General features: G+C 32.8%; 1 protein-coding gene across 4 annotated transcripts in view; it reads right to left on the minus strand.

Annotated features, from left to right (window-relative positions):
- The window catches only part of CCSER1 (coiled-coil serine rich protein 1), a 1,274,715-nt gene that overhangs the window by 1,035,994 nt on the left and 215,637 nt on the right, over positions 1 to 23,084 (minus strand). For all 4 annotated transcript variants that reach the window (XM_019464289.2, XM_019464296.2, XM_019464304.2 and 1 more), the window contains exon 4: positions 9,429 to 9,522. In XM_019464289.2, coding sequence (XP_019319834.1) covers positions 9,429 to 9,522 — 94 coding nt within the window. The remainder of the gene's footprint in view (positions 1 to 9,428; positions 9,523 to 23,084) is intronic.

The raw sequence follows: 23,084 nt of genomic DNA on the forward strand, positions 1-23,084 counted from the left end.
GTAGAAAAATGTGATCTATCCATATCACGGAATGTTAATTGATCATAAAGAAGGAATGGAGTACTTATATATATACTACACCATGAATAAACCTTGAAAACATTATGCTTAGGAAAGAAAGCCCATCACAAAACAGCAATATTGTATGATTCTATTGATATGTCCAGAAGAGGCAAATCTTTAAAGACAGAAAGTGGCTTAGTGATGGCCTGGAGTTGGAAGTGTGCTGAATGATGAGTCCCTGCTAATGGATACAGCTTCTTTTTGGCATGACAAAAATGTTCTAAACTTATATTGTGACGATATAGGCACAACTCTGCAAATATATTGAAAACCACTGAATTGTATAACTTAAATGGGTTAACTGAAGGGTACATGAATTGTATCTCAGTACTTTTTTCTCTTCTCAATAAAGAGTGATAAAGGAAATGAAAAAAAAAATCTCAAATCAAATTATTTTTTTGGAATGTTCAAACAAGAAAAAAGGAAAAAGTGAGCCAGTTTAAAACAAAAGCTTCTATATAGTTGTAATTTTAAAACTGTATATGAATTTCTATTAGTCAAAAGAATCATAATTATTAACATGGAGCTGCAGAGCCAGAAAAACTTTGGATCCAGTTGAGACATCTACTGTCTGTGGTATTTTATTACTCAAAGCTGCAATTTTCTTAAATGTGAAAGAATTATTTTCCTCACTGAATTGGCACAAAGACTCCATAACTGGTATTTATTATTCCTTTATTATTTTATTTAATGCTATAATTGCATAAGTTTGAAGTATGGTAGCCACAAAATTAATTGCATGTGTTGTGGCATTCTATACATAAAATGTGAGAAATACCATACTTAAAAATGTGGTTGAGATCTTTCGCTAATAGAGACTGGAAAAAAAAATCACCAAAATTGGCAAGATTGGGTTCCTATTAATCCAGATTTGTAGCTACTGTGTAATACTTCCAAAATTAAGTATCACATGTTTCTCAGCTTTATATAATCATATTGAAGATAATTCACGCACACTTTTCCTGACCCAGACATATCAAAGCTTGTAAAAACTTAAGGTTAATTTTTATAGTTTTCCCTATGTGGATGTTGTTGCAATTTGTACATTACTATTCATATGAGCAAAGCCACTAGGGTTTCATCTCAGCTCTGCTGTGCTATTATCCATTAAAAATTAATAACAAAAATTACCTCCTTAATTAATAGGCACAGGAGGAGTTCCTAACTCACAGCAGAATTTTATATTGCTTGTTCATCAAACTCAAAATTATTTAGCGACTACCTAATTAATTCCTAATTGATATCATTGGGCCATTACTTCTCCACTTACATCTGGACGTATACCAAGAGATACTGCCCTAGGTGTTTTTATGTATAAGGTCCAAAATAACTAACAAAACAACATAAATTTTTTTTCATTCAATTATCCAAATGACTATTGCATTGTTTTATCAAACAGTGATAAATAAGTAAAATATATTTTCAATTGGGTAAATCATCTGCAAATTATAAAGATCAAACTTAAGACAAAGCAGAACCTAAGGGCTTCGTCTCTGAACATTAATGATTTTGATTAATAAGTTTTAAATTATTTAATACAGTAAATTTATTATTTCTCTAGAATTACTATTTTAAATATGTTGTGGTATTTTGGACACATGACTAATACCTGGGGGGAAAAATGTTTCCATGCATTTAAATGCATTGGTTTTAACACAAAGAAATTTACCACCTGTCATAAGCAAGGTACCTTAATTATTTTAAATAATACTAACAAAACATCACTTAAAATGTTACACAGAATTTAGATAAAAAAATTAAAATCAGAAAGCAAATTTTAAAACAACATATAATCATGATGAAGCATTAAGAAACTAAGGACTATAGGGGCGCCTGGGTGGCGCAGTCGGTTAAGCGTCCGACTTCAGCCAGGTCACGATCTCGCGGTCCGTGAGTTCGAGCCCCGCGTCAGGCTCTGGGCTGATGGCTCGGAGCCTGGAGCCTGTTTCCGATTCTGTGTCTCCCTCTCTCTCTGGCCCTCCCCCGTTCATGCTCTGTCTCTCTCTGTCCCAAAAATAAATAAAAAACGTTGAAAAAAAAAAAATTTAAAAAAAAAAAAAAAAAAAAAAAAAAGAAACTAAGGACTATAAAAAATAACCAATGATTCAATAAACTCTATGATAAGGAATTTAAGAAGTCAAGAGAACGAACTGGGCTTCTATTTTATTCTAGATGACTGGAAGGGCACTTTACATATAAATATGTCTCCCATTTAGGTAGGATGATATTTTGAGATAGCTTTATTGTCATTTTACCAATGAAAAAAACTTTGTTTAGGAAAATTCAGTCACTTGCCCAAGGTCACTATGGTACAGCTGGAATGCTAACTTGGCTATGTCTTGTCTCCAAAGTGCCTGCTCTCTTTTGATATTAATTTGTCATTTCTTTAATTCAAATGGGACTTTAAGATGCAATTTCCTCTCAGAGAGTTATTGTGAACATTACCTTGAGACAACTTAGGGGGAAAAAAAAAAGCATAGCTCATTATAGGCATTCAGTTTTCCTTTCCATTAACTTAGATTTCCAGCTACTACTTGCTAAAACTGACATACAGCCAACTCATAGTAGCCAAGAAATGAATTGGAAAACAGCATTTTCATGAGTACGTGCCCAACAGGTAACACCAAAATGTGTTTTAACTTTAACTTACTTAATTATGATGCTTCACTGTCAAATTAGTCAGGTGCATTTTCCCCATTATTATTTGAAGATAATACTATTAATAGTCTAAATAGAAATGCGACCTTATTCTAGTTTACTGTGGAAAAGAACAGCTACAGATTAAATGTTCTGAAACCAAAACTCAAACTCTTACTCTTACTTCTTTATTGAACACTATGCGCTATCCAGTATTTAACTGGCTTTGTGATAACTATTTGTAGAAAAGTTACTTTATTTAGTCACATAAGGGTAACACTTGGCAAGCTGTTCATTTTGGAGGACTCCCCAGGAAGTAACACTGCTTCACAATAGATATTCTATTGGGCTTTATCGTAATTACATTAAAGATGAGGAAAAATGCTTGACAACGTTTACTCAACTATTTCCAATGTTAAAACTGCCCGAGGAATGTTAACTATGTACAAGGAACTGAATTTTGTCTCTGGGTTAGGCAAGATCCTCATAAAATTCCTAGTTTTTGTTACACTGATGTGTCACCATTTAGAACTGCTCCTACTGAATTGGCAGGGTGATGCCACTAGCTTGTACTAAAAGGAGTTGCTGAGGAAATTGTTCTGATATCGATCATTTATATCTTATGAAGACACGTGAGCAAAATGTCTTTCAGTTCTTTAGTAACAAAAATTCCTTCAGTTAATAAAATGCATTGACTGGTTGACTGAATAAATGATGGTACAAAGTTTTAATTATGCAACTGGTTGTATTTCTTCACATATGCTAGTAAAGCATTCTAAGTAACATTTTCTATTCACTATGGTGATACTAGTATACATTTTGTGTGCCACCCTCACCTGTAGCTTCATCTTATTGTTCATATCATCTTTTATCATTATTCTATTTTCCTCAAATGATTACTTTGCAAGATGCTTCCATGTGTAGAAAAAAAACTCCTCCACACAAACAGATAAAACCATATAAAGAAATATTAGGCAAAAATATATTACTGGTATTTTTCCTTTGACAGACTGTACAGTTCATAACATGTTTCACTGTAAGGAAAGTTTTAAGGTCATTAATTTGAGTCTTAGAGACATTAAATGCTAGTAAATTTTGTTGGTACTTTTCTTCCCCCCAAAGGACTGTTGAGGTATATCTAATCAATATCACTGCTAAAATCTTTCATGATTTGATTTGAGGCAAAACCACCACCACACCAGTGAATAAGAGAGTGAGAAGAAATATAAAAAGTGAAAACGGTCACAAAATTATCTTTTAATTAAGATATAAATGTCAGCATATTTTTTTAATCAAAACTGTGTCTGGCCATGTTTGCACTATAAATAATTTATTAAGTAAAAAACAATAAATATAATATTTTACCACGGGGAAATGAATGCCTAGCGTTAAACAAATTGATAATCCTGTATTTGAAACATGAAACATATTAATTATTTATTAAAAATATTTTCCAGAAAAGTAATTTAAGCATTAATTCAAGAAAATATGATTAAAAACACCTGGAAGGCTTATCCATAGGCTTTTTAATCTGAAAGTTTAGCTTTTATATTAGAATTTAGAAAGATAAAGTTAGATAATGCCAAGATCAAAGTAAATTATCAGAACAGTTGATTTTTTTTCCTCAAGGCAAGTCTCCTTTTGAGAATTCACTTTGAATTCATATACCTTTCCTTCATTGAAACTGTCCTTTCTTACTTTCATTAATAATATCCACTTACTGCACTATAAAACACATACTTCATTTGTAGTATTATCTATACTACCTCTCCCTTTAGGAAGGGAGTGTGTTTTAATTTAGGACTCCGTATATACATTAATATATTTAAAGAATTTGTGGAACTTTTCCAAATTGTCCACTGCACTGGTCAAAACACACTTTTTAAAACCTAAGTGTAAATTTACAATTCACTTTTAGATGAAAATACAGATAGCAAAGAATGAAATAAAAAGCATATGAAAATATCTCCAAAATTATTATGACTACTAAAAAATAGCCATCTTTATCAAGGCAGGTACAGTCATAAGCACAAAATTCAATAACAACATGATGAAATATACAGACACATCTAACCATGCAAGTACATGGACATTTCTATAACAAAACTTTGAACCACACAACTCAAATTGTTTTGTTTTGTTTTGTTTTCTGGTTTGTTTGTGCCGTTCTGATTATTTTAATTGCCTGGTTGATATACTTTAGTTCATATCCCTAATACTACAAGTAGTACATCAACTAACAATGATTAATATTATATGAATATTAACTGTGTACACTCATTATGCATTCTACTAACATTAGAATGTCTCTTTGCATGTTAAATCACTCAATGTGAGCACTGTCCAATATATACATGTTGAAAAAAAAAGTGCAAGGAATTTTTTTTTATTTCAGAGTTTCAAACTCTGTGTGGTAAATAGATTTCCTAATTAAAGTGTTTGATTTTCTGTAGAAAAAAATAAAATGATTGAGGTTTACTAATTTTTGTTTGTATTTTTTAATCTTTTTTTACTCACTATATACATGGCCAAAGATTTCTGGCTGTATTAAATAAAATCACATTAATAGATAGCAATTGAGCATCTACTATATACAAATTACTATAGTAAAAGGGACAGCAGAAATTCTGCACTTTCTATTTATGAGGATTTCTCTAGTCTTTGCAAATTTAACCATTAATAATTATATGTTAAGTTGAATAAAATTTATAAATGTCACACATGAAAATTACTAAAAATATTTGACTGAATATTTTCAAAATAAAAATATTTCTCTGGGGTTTTACAAAAATCATCTTGGCCATTATATTAACCCTTACTATAAATTGCTATAAATCTGTGCTTTAATAGGACTCTAGAGCCAAAAATTGAAATGTTTTACTCTAACAAATTTTTTTAAACCCTCCAATGATCTTCACTAATGTAAATAACAGAATTTAAAGGTATCATTATTTTAGTTTCCAGACTTTTAAAAATAACTTTTATTTAAATCATCATTTTAAAATGATTAGCATTAATGAGCTTTTTATCAATATCAGTTATCAATGAGCTTCTTATATGCTGAGAAGACCTTTAATTATGTTGCTTAAAAAAATAAATTGTATCACCTATTCAAGCAGAAATTCATTCTGAGCTAATGTGCATAAACAGACAGTTGTGACTTTTTTCAAACCCTACAATATGACATCCAAAGTGAAATAGATTTTCAAAAAATATTTTAGTAAATAACATTCAACACACCCAAGTTACTCTAAGGAGTATTTCATTTATCAGAATTGTACTTCAAGTATGCAAAATGACATCATTTACTTTATAAAAAGGTGGTTGACTCCATTGATTCAAAGGGTACTCTAGTATTGGCTTTAACCAAGTTATCTACATCCTGAAGTAGACTCAGGACATTTACGGTTTTTAACATATCATTCTTTTATTTACAATAAAGTATATAACACTCATTACTTTATAAAACAAGAAATTTAGATTTAAAAATATTTGTTTTTAGGAGCACCTAGATGGCTCTGTCAGTTAAGTGTCCAACCCCTGATTTCATCTCAAGTCATGATCTCACGGTTTCTTCAGTTTGAGCACCACACTGTCAATGTGGAGCCTGCTCGAGATTCTTTCTCTCTCTCCCTCTCTCTCTACCCTTCCTCACCTCCCTTTCTCTGAAAATAAAAAAAAATAAACTTTTGGAATGCTGGGTGGCTCATTCGGTTAAGAGTCTGGCTCTTGATTTCAGCTTAGGTCATGATTTCATGGTTCATGGGTTCCAGCCCGTATCAGGCTCTGTGTGACAGTGCAGAGCTTGCTTGGGATTCTCTCTCTCCTTCCCCTCTCTCTGCCCCTCACTGCTACATGCTCTCTCTCTCTCTCTCTCAAAAATAAATAAAAACATTAAAAAACTTATTAATTACAAATATAACTTTTGTTTTTGTTCCCAAGCAAATAAATTGAGCTAAGTCACACTTTGCTCTTTATCACAATTGCCTACCAAACATAACTAAGATCACTACATTATCTATTATTCTTTTTAATTATTAGTTTTATTTTTTATTTTGAAAATCTTTAAAAATGCAAAACACAGAGAACATATTATAATTAATACATGAACCTTTCACCTCAAACACCTACTGCTCTGCTTTGATAATTTTCAACAACTTTTCAACTTTGTTTTATCTATTCCCTCTTCCATCCATGCATGTTGGCAAAGTATATCCCAGATATCATGTTGTCTCAACCACATGCATCTCTCTAAAGTTTTCTTTAAAAAATAAAACAAAACAAAAATGTTCAATACCCAACAAAATGAAAACATATTTCTATAATAATTTATTCATTTCTCAAATTTCTGATTGACCAAGAAATATACTTTTATAGTGTTTTAAGTTTTTCAAGAAATGTGCCAACAAAGATGTCACATGGCATTTGCCTGTTTTTGTCTTTTTTTTTTTAAGTTTATTTATCTATTTTGAGAAAGAGTGAGCACAAGCAGGAAAGGGGCAGAGAGAAGGAGAGAAGGAAGGAAGGAGAGAGAGAATCCTAAGCAAGCTTCACACCACCAGCACAGAGCTGCATTTGGGGACAAACTCACAAACTGCAAGACCATGATCTGAGCAGAAATCACGAGTCAGACACTTAACAGATTGAGCCACCCAGGTGCCCCTGCATTTGCCTCTTTAAAGCTACAACACCTCTCCCATTTTTATCATGCACTTTATTTGTTTAAAGAACCAAACCATTATCCTGTAGAATTCCTCACTTCTCATATTTGGTTGCTGGCAATTTCATCATGCTATTTAACATTCACTGTCCCCCACCCCCATCCCAATATTTCCTATAAAATCACAATTTATTAGAAAGAATTGAGTAGAATGAAGTACTTGTGGGCAGGAGTGGTGTTACTATGTACTTCTCCAGGCATTGCATTAAGAGAGACAAAATGTCTAGTTGTTCACTTTTAGGGATGTTAGTGATCAGTGAATTTAGGTATTACCAGTCTAATCTAACACTACAAAATTCTCATTAACAACATATCCTGACAGCCATGCCATGCACATACAGACATTTTCATTATTCTTTAAATGACTGCTTAGTATACCACTGTATATTTAACAAATGTCCTATTGAAGAATATTTGTTATTACAAATATTTTGTAATGAAGAGTTGTTTGCATACATTACTCTATATGTTTCAGTGTTTTAGGATTAAATTTCTAGAAGTTGGATAGTTGAATCTAAAAGCAAATGCATATATAGTTTTGCTAAATACTGACAAATTTCCCTCCAAGAGGGTGTACATTTTCACTGTATGTAATTCTTTTAAGATACATACACATAAACGACAAAATTGTGTATTGTATCTGTATAAAAGTGAGAAAAATCTGCATTTTTTTAAAAGAGTATCTGTCAAATCAACTGCTGGAAGAATGTTTTAAAAAATGATTATTCTAAATTCATATTCAAACAAAAAATTTTTAAGTAGCTTCTTTTGATATTAGCCTATAATACAGAGTAATGAAATATAAACATTGTAAAATTTAAAATATAAGCATTGCCTTCTTTTGATAATTTTTAATGTATTATCTATAATATAAAAATAGTGCATAAACAAAAAAAATTATAATCTTAGACATTATGTCTAATTCCAAAAAGTTAAAAAGAAGGACACTGAAATCCAATCTGTTGATTTTCTCAAATGTATGCAGTAAGACTAAGATTTTAAAGTTTCAGTTTAATGTTATTTCTACTTTAATCTGAAAATGACTACATTAAAGGTGTTAAAAGCAATATTACAAAAGTAAGTAAGAGCTGGTCTTTGTACTCAAATATCTAAATTTGAATATACAATTAATTCTTATAACTTACTTCAACAGGATTAATTTTTGTATTTGAAGACATGGCAATTTATGCTTTGATATAAACTTAAAGTATTACAAATATAATGGGCTCCCTTCTTAATTCATTCAACATGAATTTATCTCATACTACAATTCTGTGTATTTATGTGTTTATGAGTGTATGTTTGTGGCTGCCATTGGCAGTTATTAATTTTGAGGTCAACTTTATTGTATCAACATTAACCTATGCAGGGGCGCCTGGGTGGCTCAGTCGGTTGGGCGTCTGACTTCAGCTCAGGTCATGATCTCGGGGTCTGTGAGTTCGAGCCCCGCATCAGGCTCTGTGCTGACTGCTCAGAGCCTGGAGCGTGTTTCGGATTCTGTGTCTCCCTCTCTCTCTCTGACCCTGCCCCATTCATGCTCTCTCTCTGTCTCAAAAATAAATAAACATTAAAAAAAATTAAAAAAAACATTAACCTATGCAATTATTACTGGAGTGGCTAAGATTTTGAAGAGTAAACCTTGATCTGCAAAACTTCCATTTGATTATATAAAATAAATGAAAAATGGGATTATAATTGTTTTTGTTTTCCTTCAGAAAGAGAAAATATTAACTTTTCCATTATGTGTAAAATTATAATTTCCTTCTTTGAAATGTCTTAATAGGTTTTTTCTTATTTTATAATTATCTTCCCACTGGATTTATATTTCATAACAGATTTTAAGATCACCAGAATCATGTGTCTATGGTACCTAGCATGTGCCTTGCACATATAATATACAAAACTGGAGATGGAAAAGACTGAGTGCATCCTAAATAATATGAAGTTTATCAATGAAAGCTAAGTGAGTAGGATCAAAATTGTATGTTATGGTGCATTTAGCACTCACCTGAAGGATGAAGATTCTGCTCCTCTAAAAATTCCAGATCAAGCATTAGATCATCTTCATCCAGTTCACAAGATCCCAAATTATTCAAAACATCCTGAAGAAACAGTAAAATCAATAGTTAGAGACCAAAAGACTGAAAAATTGAGGAAATACCCACATACAAATGCCATGAAGAAAAAAAAAAATAGAAATGAAAAGTTTTAGCTGAATCCCAGAAATCATTTGACTATCCCATAGGCTTTAACATTATCAGCCCAATAAAAAATTCCAAACATTATTATAAAAATCTTAACTCTCACTAAAACTCCTAAAGAGAATATAAAGGCTTTTCAAATGTATAGAAGTTTGTAAACTGAAACTTAAGATTATTTTTTTATATTTATCTTTCAAATCTGAATAACATTCTTCTGATACATTTAATGAACTGTTTCTCAAACAAATTTGTATACAGTGCCAACCATGAGATATTAATTTAGATCATACTTGGAAGTGAAGATCCAGTTACCATTTCCTAATCATTTGTTTAAGATTGGGAGAGATGAACAGAAGAAATAAATGTCAATAAGATTAAAAATTAATTATTGACTTTCATAATGCTATAAACATTAGAGCTAGATTACATGTTTCTTTTCTTTTCTCCTCTCAGAGGGAAAACAGAAGGGTATATAGAGAAGTTTTGAGGGGAAACAGTGATGTGCAGAGGTAGGAATTCTTGAGGGAGGTACGTATACAGATGAGTAGTGACTATATTAAGAAAAAGCAGTATTAAAAATTAGATTGAAATTTTAAAAAAGTATGTTTTATACTTTTGTACAAATGTACACGATGCTACATGTAGTAAATGACACCACATCTTAGACAACTTTTTCTACTAATTTGAATGATACCATAATTTAAGTTTAAAGAACTAAATACACATTAAGGAAAGCCCAGTTATATTGTCAAATGAACACTAAACACCTTAGTTCTGGGGATTGAAAGTAAGGACACTCTGGCTTTTAAATAAATTACTCTCACTGTAAAGAAAAAAAAGAATTAAACATCATTAAACTTTAGAATCATGTGTTATCTGTGAATAGAGCACAATAAAGTTTCAAAAGTGATAAATATCCCCAAATACAACTGCTTCTCTCCACAAATGAAAGTTATAAAAACTCATTATTCATTGCATTATGTTGAATTCTATTTTATCTATATTAATTACAAGGTAACTAGTAATTTAAACTATAAGATAATCAACTGTTTACTGGTAGTTTTATGACATACTGTGGCAGGAATAGTCTACTGAGAATAAGTTACTTATTTATATAGCATCAAAAGATGATATAAGATACAGGCAACGAAAGATAAGCTGTCTTCCTCAAAAAATACAAAAGAGAGTATTAAAACAACAAAAGAAGCATAATTCAAGTTGAATGTGGATAAGAAAGGGAGATTTGGTAAAGACACTAGTATTAATGTCTATTAAGCACTATCTAAATGAAGGAATCAATGTGCGAGTCCAGAGTAATTTTGTAAAAAAAAAAAAAAAAAAAAAAAAAAAAAAAATTGTTTCATAGTGAAAATGTAGTGCTTTACTAGCTTCAAATTAGTCTAAATAATTTTAGTCTTATATTTTGAATTTCATTGAATAATATTATAGTCTTGTTTCTATCCAAAATTCATATGCTGAAGTACTAAGACCCAGTATCTTACAATGTGACGTGTTTGGACACAGAACCCTTAAAGAAAATATTATAGTTAAATCAGGTTGCATGGATGGGCCCTAATCCAATATGACTAAGTGCTCTTATAAGAAGAGAATATTAGGACTCAGGCAACACAAACAGAAGGACAATCATGTGAGGACACAAGAGGGAACCATCTGTAGGCCAAGGAGAGAGAATTCAGGAGAAAACAAATCTGCCTACACTGTGATCTTGGATTTTCATCCTACAGAAATGGTAAGAAAGTAATTTTCTATTGTTTAAGCCACCTAAAAACACCACCTCTGTGGTATTTTGTTATGGCAGCCCCAGCAAACTAATACTGCCAACAACATTTAGAAAGCAATGAAAGTGGGAACAAAGAAAGAAAAGAAAGAAATGAGTGCCTTATAGATGACTGTCACCTTTTTGTTGTTGTTACACCCAGTAAGGACTGGCGTAACAGTAGGGCTCTATGGTTTGCACAGCATTTCCCTCTTCTACTTGGAACTGCACTGCCCAACCCACATAGCTAGGGTACCAGAAGAAGGTACCAGGTGTTTACATGAGTCAAACTCCTGTCTCTGGTGGATGATCAAAGATGGGACATCATAACCAAACTTACTGACAATTTTACTGTACAAATGAGAAAAGTTTCTGTTTGGTGATAGATATCGCAAGTAGCAAAATGATGTCACCACAGAGGCTTTGGGTTTCATTATATTGCTATGACCATTCTAAGTCTACTTGAAAATTTTTAAAAATGTCATAGTAGCAAGTATTCTGGCTCCTGGTTCTAGGAATTCCAGAGGTCCAAAGGCATACGTGATCTTTTCAAGGTTGAATTTTAAATTTTGAATTTTGAGGAGTGCCTGGATGGCTCAGTCAGTTAAGTGTCTGTCTTCAGCTCAGGTTATGATCTCACTGTCTGTGAGTTTGATCCCCGTGTCAGGCTCTGTGCTGCCAGCTTGGAGCCTGGAGTCTGCTTTAGATTCTGTGTCTCCCTCTCTGCCCCTCCTCCACTCGTGCTTTGTCTCTCCCTCTCTCTCTCTCAATCTCTCTCTCAAAAATAAACATTAAAAAAAATTAAACTTTGAAAGTTAATACATCCATCAAAAGTTTGACAAATAAATTTTTTAAAGAAGTGTTTTTTTTGTTTCTGGTTTTGTTTTTTTTTTTAACAAGAAAATATTTTTAAAAATTTTTAAATGTTTTATTTTTGAGAGAAAGAGAGAGAGACAGTGCGAGCAGGGTAGGGGCAGAGAGAGAGACACACACAGAATCTGAAGCAGGTTCCAGACTCTGAGCTGTCAGTACAGAGCCTGTTTCTGGGCTCGAACTCAGGAACCGTGAGATCATGACCTGAGCCAAAGTCGGACGCTTAACAAACTGAGCCACAAGGAAATATTTAAAAACCCTGTCCTACATTTAAGAAAGTAACACCAAGAAACAGGCACCCCCACAAGGAAATATTTAAAAACCCTGTCCTACATTTAAGAAAGTAACACCAAGAAAGTGAACAAATAAAATTTGGAAAACTTAACTGCATTGTTCCAATTTTATTCACATTTTGTAAGTGACCCTTGACATTTGGACTAGGATGGGTCTATTTGCCACCAATCTAGATGAATTGCTCTTAAATCTCCTAATTCTAAATAGCCTTGCATTGATATCTTGCTTACAAAGCACTCCTGTTAATGTAGTGGAGTCTTTGAAGCTGGTAAAATCTCATAATCAAAGAAGAGAAAATGCAGCAACATGATATGTTTGAGAAGAAAATCAATGTGAATTCATAAACCTAAAAATAATATGTTTTCCTGATTTCTCCTTAAAAGAGACCAACCACAGCAGCAATACTTTTGCCCCCAGCCAGCACTTACAGGCAAACCAGATACTCACTGCTCAGTATCCACCAACAAAGAACCAGGGCTCCTTAGGTATTAAGGAAAGGGGAAAAAAGGAAAGAAAAATATAGAATAATTCTGTTTCATTCTTTTGTTGCCAGAAAACAAGTTTAATCTAACCAAAAAAAAAGTCAGAGGCAGTTTTGAAAGGCTAAGGAAAGCAATCTAAACGGCTTCTCCCTGGCTAATCTCTGACATATGAACATGAAAATATATATATGTGGCTCAATTAAACAGCTTGAATCTGTTGAAGGTTAAGAGTTCATAATACTTAAACAGAATTGTTGATATGAGGGGCATAAAGAGGCACTCATACTGGGTTAAATTTTAAGTAAGTGATGAATCACTAAATTCCACTACTGAAACTAGTATTACACTATATGTTAACTAACTGGAATTTAAATTAAAACCTGACCAGAAATAAATAAATAAATAAATAAACAAACAAACAAATAAAAGATAAAAACGGAGAGGGAGCCAAACCATATGAGACTCTTAAATACAGAGAACAAACTGCAGAATGCTAGAGGGAGGTGGGTGGGGGGATGGGTTAAATGGGTGATGAGCATTAAGGAGGGCACGTTTAGGATGAGCACTGGGTGTCATATGTAAGAGATAAACCACTGGGTTCTACTCCTGAATTCAAGACTACACTGTATATTAACTAACTTGAAGTTAAATTAAATATATATATATATATATATATATATATAATATTTATGTACATATATATAATATAAATATAAATTTGTTATAAAATATAAAAATTATATATAGAGAGAGAGACACTTGAAACATTTTTTTTTAAAAGTTGCTCATAATATACACAAAAGGTACATACAGAGAAAAGTATCTTTAATTTCTATTGTCTTCAATAAATAGTTAATATACAGGTATTTTGTTTTTCTGATTATATGTATGTTTATAATAAGACATGTATTTCTTTCCATTAGTGAAAGGAAAGACCTGCAAACATCAAAGTAGTAACATCAAAATTCTGTACCAGACACAGAAAAGATTGATCACCACTTATGGTCACACATAATAACCAAGTGGAAAAGAAGTCCAGCAGTTAATTAACACTAGTGATCATACCCCACATCTAACAGAGCAGAACTGTGTGTTTGAAACATGCGATAAATTAGTGGAATAAACAGAAGTGGTAACTAAGCAGAAATAGTCTCGCATCTCCTAAAAGATAAAAAGTTAGGTAGCTCTACATAATGAAGATATACTAATGAAAGTGCATGAGTTTTTAATAACATTCATACACCAGACCTATATATCATAATAACAGGGAAATTGTTTTGTAGCACAAGCAGTTTGGACTTAAAAAACAAATCATTTTGAGGAAACACCAATATTGCACAAAATTAAAAACTAGGCTTGAACTCTAAATAACGGCATAAGGGCATAAAACAAGTAGATTTTAATTGTAAAAAGAAAGTCCAACCTGATGGCTAATATCCTTATTTGAACCATCTCTGAATATACAGCAAATTCCAATGCAATGACTAGACAAAAAATTTTCTAATAAAAAACCCAGAATTTGTAAATCTAAGAGATAACTTTCTTTTTCTTCTAATTCTAGCATGGTTCTGAATCTTAGGAAAGCTTCCGATATCTTTGAAATAGTCTCAGATATCTTTGAAATCCTAGGGAAATAGGAAAATTTCCACATCAGCAACGTAAAAGAAGAAAAAAAGATATCCCTAGTATTAGCACACTAGTAACCAGTTTAAAGATAAGCATATGACAGGCTTTGGGATTATTGTAATATGTATGTGTGTGTGTGTGTGTGTGTGTGTGTGTGTGTGTGTGTGCGTGCGTGTGTATATATATATATATATATATATATTTTTTTTTTTTTTTTAAGTGGCTAAAGCATTTAAGATAAATTGTCATGTTTGGGGCCCCTGGGTGGCTCAGTTGGTTAAGCGTCCAACTTCAGCTCAGGTCATGATCTCACAGTCTGTGTGTGAGTTCAAGCCCCGCGTCAGGGCTTTTTTTTAAAAAAGATAAATTGTCATGTTAGATTTGGTATTTTAATAACTCATCAGGAAGAATTATATAAAATTTAAACCAGTGTTAAAAGGCCATGGAAAATGTAATTTAATCCATAGTCTATTTTATTGGTATATAACATTCATGTGGGTAGTTTGAAAAGAACTGATTGTTTAATTGCAATAAAATACTAATTATTTATTAAATTCACAATATTAATAAACTGGATATTAAATCAAGCACAATTACTACTAGGTATTCTCTAAATAGACATTTAAAAATCGATCAATAGCACTGATTACTCAGGTAATCTGCCAAATGACTTTGACCCATTAAAAGTAAACTAAAAAATTTTTAAGGAAGTAATTCAAAAATTAATCTTCTAAACCCTAGGGATATAACAACGAACCGAACAGAGCATAGTTTCTTTCCTCATAGACCTTACAGATAACGGTATTCTAGTAAAGAATACCATTTTTTTAAATAAATAAAGTAGTTTTTTTTTTTTTTTTTAATACATCAATCTCCTGTGTTTGGTTAGTGTGAAGCAATTCTCTAGAGCCTTGTTGCTATTGGCTGAAATACTAAAATTGAATTTTCAAAGTTACTAAGTTGAAAAAACAAGCTGTGATCATACATTAATATGAAACCAATCCATTAAACACACTCTAAAATAATCCTTTAGCATTACTTTATTGCAATAAAGATAATAATTATGATCCTGCTAAAAATAAAGCTGAGACATGTCACTACACAAGGAAGCACTGCTTTAAAAAGAAAGAATTCCATCAAAGGAGATTATTAAATTATTAACACATTCTTTAATTGTGGCATTATGAAGATGTCATTAATTGCATGTTTATACTGCTGTATTTTAGTCAAAGGATTATCCAAATAGGCTTAAGTTCTCTAAAGTTGCAAGATGCAAGATATGGCACCCTGGACTGGACTTTCATAGCTGTTTACAAAATATGTAATTGACATAGAACTGCTCTGATCATTACTTGATCTAAAAGTGAAGAGATAACTATGCAAATTAAAAAGGCATTGTTAATCTGGTATGCATTCTTCTTTTAATCATCTTCCATTATAAGCAGCATTGTCTAGAATATACATATAATTCTCCAATATTCTAATCATAGAAGTTTCCCAATATTAACCAAAAGGAAAATATTATTTTATTATCAAAAATGTACGATGTAACAATTGTAGAAGGCCTCAGTCAAATTTCCCTGTGTGAACCTAGTAATACATTTTGAGATTTGCCTTACAATTAATTATATTTGCATTTATTCAGCAAAAATGATTAGAGCCACTAACTTCGCAAGTGTCTTTAAATAATTCCTATTATCCCCAAAAGATAAATCACACAAGTTATAAAAAAATGAGAAGTGTAAAAGTGGTGAGGTACACACATCATCAAAAACAGGCATCAGAATAGGATGGGTACTCATAATTTTATGAGTTAAGCACTTACATATGCACATCTATATATGCAATGAAAACGAAAAGAAAATACACTAATACATGCGTATGTTTTCAACAATATGATTCCACTATTTTTTCGAAAGAGAAATTAACACAATAATATTCTATAACTCCTGCTCTGAGGATAGTTATTTGATTTTGATTTTTCTGATTGGGTAAAGAAAGCACACTCAATCATTATGATAGAATTACCTTCACCTTTCAACACAGCAGCTGTGAAATATTTCTAAACACAGCTTGCTCTTTGTTAGGTATAGTTTTACTGTATGAATTTATGTAGTTCAAAATATATTTTTAATAAATATTTTCAAAAATGTCTTAATTCTATCAACACTTATTCATAAGACTTCCCATAAGTCCAAAGACATACATTTTGCAAATGCGAATAGTCATCTTATGAATTCATTAAAATATATATTGTCATTATACATATGTGCAAAGAATAATATTGTATTTTGATTAACGTGTTTTTTTGTATTTAAATATGAAATATTTAACAAAATGAGATTCTTTTATTTTTCAGAGCAGAGGAGGGGCAAAGGGGGAGAGGGAGGGAGGGAGGGAGAGGGAGAGAGAGAGGGAGAGAGAGAGAGAGAGAGAGAGAGAAAGAGAGAGAGAGAGAATGAATCTCAAGCAGGCTTCACGCTCAGTGCAGAGCCCAACTCGGGGCTTGCACCACCCTGCAATCACGACCTGAGCTGAAATCAAGAGTCTGATGCTCAACTGACTGAGCTACCCAGGTGCCCCAGCAAAATGAGATTCTTAAAGTTCTGCCCAGAGTTGCTAATTTTTCCCTTTATATTAATATAACAATGATATAAGTGCTAAAATAAAACAAATATGCTAAAATATTTCATATTTCAATATTTTTAGGAAATTTAACATTTATACAGATTCATGTAACCATACATTTTATGAATCTTAAGCCAATATCTGAATTCACACAAAATTTTAATCTATGCAAGGAAATAAAGTTAATTTCATTATTAAGGAATAAAAAAGGAAACTAGAAAGTGTAGATATATTACATAATTATCAAACTTCATAACTCAAAATTAAAACATAATAATTGCTGTTAAGTTTTAAAATGGGTGTTTTTACAAATAACAAACTAATGGCCACCAGAGGGAAGGGGGGGTGAGGTGATGGGCAAAATGAGTGAAGAGGAGTGAGAGACACAGGCTTCCAGTTGTGGAATGAGTAAGTCACAGGAATAAAAGGCACAGCATAGGGAACATAAGCAGTAGTACTTTGATAGTGTTGTACTGTGACAGAGAGTAGCTACACTTGTGGTAATATATATATTACATATTACATATATATATTACATATTACATATATATATATATATATATATATATATATATTACAGCATAATATATAGATAAATTGAATCACTATATTTTACACCTGAAATGAATGTAACATTGTATCTCAACTGCACTCAATTGAAAAATTAAAATTTAAAAGTTAAGATGCATATTTTTCCTTAGCATCATTTAAAATAATAAGGGAAAAATAGTATCTTTTGGGGTTCTGTTTTCATGACAAATTAGGCCCAATGTCACAGATGCCATCTCCTAGATTCTAAACCTGACTATATCAGTTTGTTCCATTATCAATAAAGTAACACAAATAGTGTTTATCAAGTAGTCTTATCTCCAACGAAAGCAACATTTGTATGCTTGTAGTATAAATGTAGTTTAAAATACTCCAATTATACCATGTGTAACTGACTAGAGATGAACATGGTAACGTGAAAGAGAATGCTCTAATAATTAGAATGCTTGAAATCCTAATATCTAAAAATAATTTTTTGAGTTTATTTATTTTGAGAGACAGAGTGAGCATGGTGAGGGGCAGAGACAGAGAGAGAGAATCCCCAGTAGGCTCCGCACTGTCATCATGGAGCCTGATGTGGGCTCGAACTGACGAGTCACGAGATCATGACCCCAGCTGAAACCCAAATTTAGACACTTAACCAACTGAGCCACCCAGGTGCCCCTGAAATTCTCATATTTATATACATATATTATAGACAGAGATAATTATTTCTAGCCTTCATTCTTTTTTTTTTTTTTTTTTTTTTAATATATGAAATTTACTGTCAAATTGGTTTCCATACAACACCCAGTGCTCATCCCAAAAGGTGCCCTCCTCAATACCCATCACCCACCCTGCCCTCCCTCCCACCCCCCATCAACCCTCAGTTTGTTCTCAGTTTTTAACAGTCTCTAATGCTTTGGCTCTCTCCCACTCTAACCTCTTTTTTTTTTTTTTTTTTCCTTCCCCTCCCCCATGGGTTTCTGTTATGTTTCTCAGGATCCACATAAGAGTGAAACCATATGGTATCTGTCTTTCTCTGTATGGCTTATTTCACTTAGCATCACACTCTCCAGTTCCATCCATGTTGCTACAAAAGGCCATATTTCATTTTTTCTCATTGCCACGTAGTATTCCATTGTGTATATAAACCACAATTTCTTTATCCATTCATCAGTTTAGCCTTCATTCTTATTTGTGTAATAGGGGAATTGAGCATTTCAAAGTCATGAAGTATACCATATTATCTTGTAATTGGTGTCCCTGTCAACTTTTTGCCAAGGACCATTACAATTCTTCAATTTTCACTACACACTTCTCTGAGATTATCCTTATGAAAGCATTCATTTTTATATATCTCTCCTTATCTAACACAGAAAAAGATATCAATGGTATGCGTCTATAGAATAAATACTAATTATTATCATTCCAAACCCCATAATATGATCCCTATCTACCTCTCCAAAATTGCTTCCTGCAAGCTTACTACAACCAATCACATTTCTTCTTTTATGAAAATGCCATTTACATTTCTTTCATTGCACGGAATATATCCTCTGAATATATGCCTGAAGAACAAATACAAGGTAACGTATCTATATTATATCAAAGGCATTTTTTACAACACTACTTTTAATATGTACTAAAAATGTTTCTTGACAGGAATATTTACTGATAGGAAAGTTTAAAAACCTTTCTCTAAAAAAACTCCCTTTATGTGCAATGTGTACTGGTTCTCGTGAAACACAAACTCACAAACTGTACCCACACTAAGCAGAGTGCTTTTCCCAAGGAAATAATATGGAGAACTCATTGTACTTCCTGCTGGAGAAAAACATACAGGACTGCCTCATTCTTTGTGCTACATAGTTTTAAAAAAAAACAAAACCATTAGTTGTTTTAAGGAAAATATGTTATCCAGAAAAAGCATTCATGTATAATACAGAGGAATGCTTAAGGACTCTTAATTACTAGGCCTACACTAGTTTAGTTGTTTTAGAATTTTTAAGGTGTGAGCTTTTTTTTTAAGGTGTCATTTTAGTCTCACTGAAAATACATATTTTTTACCATTATCAGTGGTTCTGAAAATTGTAGGAGATTCCCATCATTCCACTATTCCAATATGCTGAATTAGAATTTGCCAAAGAAAATCTAATACGTAAATTTGTTAAACCACTGACCACAATGTTAACCACAGAACAAAATCAATACATTCCAGATGAGGATAACTGTTCCAGAGAAAAATTAGGTAATTTTAGATATAGATAGTTTTTCTATAATTTAAGTCTTAGGTTTTATTCTAGGTTTATCTTTATATGTATGTAAGATACTATAAAATTGATAAATATATTACTGATTCATAAATTAAGAATTATAATAATTTTATTTATGAAACAAGAATCAAAGATATCCAATGATACTTGTATCAAACTTGTGCCATATAACACAGTACAGTGGGAAATCCAAATTACTGGGGTCAATAAACCTGATTCTGAACCCTGATCCAGCACCAAACTAGCTCTGTGAACCGAAGCAAATCATAACCTCTTTGATGCCCTTCCATGAGATGATTAGAATAGTTATTCTCTGTAATTCCACACAATTTCAAATGTTAAAATCTGTAAGACAACTGGGAGCTTCTTTCCCACGATCATATACTATAGAGAATCAAACAAACTGCAAAGTCTATGGGCACATTCCCCAAAGCTGCTCTTACTTCTGACAGCAACAGAAAGTTTGGAATGTTTCCAAAACACCCTCAAGTACAATAATTCACTGGAAAGCCTCACAGAATTCACTGAAAGCTACGTTCACAATTAGGATTTGTAACAGGGAAAGAGTCCAGGCCTAAAATCAGGCAAAGGAAGAGGTGTGTAGAGTCTGGGAGGGTTCCAAATGCAAAGCTTCCCTCATACACGTGAAGTATTACTCTCCCAGTATCGATACGTCACAATGCACAGCAAGTATTGCCAACAAGAGAAACTCACTCAAGCTTCAGTGTCCAGAGTTAACTGGACTTCATTATATAGGTATAATTAATTGACTGACTACATGCTTGATCTATCCTCCAGGTTATCTGGTATCAAATGACCTGAAATTTCTAAATTATTTGATAAGTCTTTCTAGCATGGCCAGCCTCATATGATATGCCAGTTATGTTCAGTCCCATTTAAGACCTGGTGTGGCCAGCTCCCCACTCTAAGTAAATATAATACAATGAAGTATGATATAGGCTGTCCCTAATAAGCTAAGGGCAAAAGCCACACTTCTTTTTGGGAAAGGCTCAATTCTTCATCACACATATACTATGTTTCCATAGACAGGGCGTGGCTAGTGAACTAATTTTGTCTTAAACGGCTGGGCCTAAATAAAAAAAGAAACATGTCATATAATGTTTTCTTAGATTCTAGAGCCATATCTGCAGGTGGAAAAATATCAAAGTGAGTTGTTTTTATTCTTTTTTTACTGTTCATTTATTTGAGAAAGAGAGGCAGAGACAGACCAGGAGTAGGGGAGGGGTAGAGAGAGAGGGAGACACAGAATCAGAAGCAGGTTCCAGGCTCTGAGCTGTCAGTACCCAGCCCAAAGTGGGGCTCGAACCCATGAGCCCTGAGATCATGATTGAGCCAAAGTCGGATGCTTAACTGACTGAGCCACCCAGGCACCCCTGAGTTTTGTTTTTTTTTTTTTATATCAATGTTTACTTTTTAATAACAAACTAGTTATTCACAAATACAATATATATGGAAATACTGTATGTGTTGTCTGAGATAAAGACTTATTGGTTATCTTCTTCTACTTATCCCCAAATTTTCCATATTGGACTCATCATTCTGGTAACAAAAATTTATTTATTTCCTTATTTAACAATATTTATTGAAGGTTTACCAGGTGCACTAAATTTTGAACAATAGGAGAGAAAAGTTTCCTAATCTAGACAGTAAATATATTAGCAAATACATAAGATAATTTGAGCTACTGATAAATGCTATTTAAAAAAATACTAATATAATATTCACTTGTTATGGGAGGCAGCTACTTTACATAAGGTAGGCAGGGAAGGCCCTTCTAAAGGTGTCATTAGGGCTGAGTCATGAATAATAAGCAGCCATATGAAAACCCCAGAGGGAAAGCATTCCTAACAGAAGAAATAATATATGCAAATCATCGAAGGTGGGTGTGAGCTAGTATGTTAGAGCAGACAGAAGGCTAGAATGGTTTGAGCGGGGGAGACAGGTGAGGGCATCACAACAGATTAGCAGTCTGGGTCATCTGTTAATACCTTTCAGGCAAGTGAGGAACGTTTACATCATTGGAGACTGACATGCTTAAATATATATTTTAGGAAAGTCATTCTGACTGACCACTCTGCCGTGAATTCATTGTGAGAAAACATTTTCTAATGGATCCTAACAGTCATAATGGCATGCACTGTCTTACACATGAAAAGCCTGAGGGTTAGAAGAATTAAATAACTGACCTAAAACCATGATACAAAAAGTTGCAGAACCAAGATTTAAATATGCTTGCCTGAAGAATAAAAGTTTCTCCAAGCTTCCCTTCAAGTGATGTGAGTGAGCTACTGAGTGTGTGCGCAGTGGGAAGGGGTTCTTGGTAGCTATTAAAGGAAATTCTCGGGGCGCCGGGGTGGCTCAGTCGGTTAAGCGTCCGACTTCAGCTCAGGTCACGATCTCACGGTCCGTGAGTTCGAGCCCCGCATCGGGCTCTGGGCTGATGGCTCGGAGCCTGGAGCCTGCTTCCGATTCTGTGTCTCCCTCTCTCTCTGCCCCTCCCCCATTCATGCTCTGTCTCTCTCTGTCTCAAAAATAAATAAACGTTAGAAAAAATTCTTAAAAAAAAAAAAAAGGAAATCCTCTCAAATACCAAGAACTGTTGTTTGTTTGCTTAAGGCTACTAGCATTTTACTAGATGTTTGGACATATTTATAGTTTTGAAAAAGAAGTCTAGACTGGCTTCCCTAAAACTTCCCAGTTACACTCCCATTTTTTCTAAGTTCTATGGAATCTCAAACTAGTTAACTGATCTCTTTGGGCGATAATTCACTTTCCTTTAAAATGAGGACTATTCATCCCTGATAAACTACCTTCCCTATCCATAATTCCTTTCACACACAAATGACCCTCCCGTATTCCCTTTGAATATGGTAAAATAAAGTGTAACCTTTCAAATGTTGCTTGACATTTCCTTTCTTTCCCACAGTTGCAAATTGAACCACATGTGTTTCCTATTTA

Source organism: Panthera pardus, unplaced genomic scaffold (assembly GCF_024362965.1).
Source record: "Panthera pardus isolate Hobbes unplaced genomic scaffold, ASM2436296v1 HiC_scaffold_13, whole genome shotgun sequence".
NCBI lineage: Eukaryota > Metazoa > Chordata > Mammalia > Carnivora > Felidae > Panthera > Panthera pardus.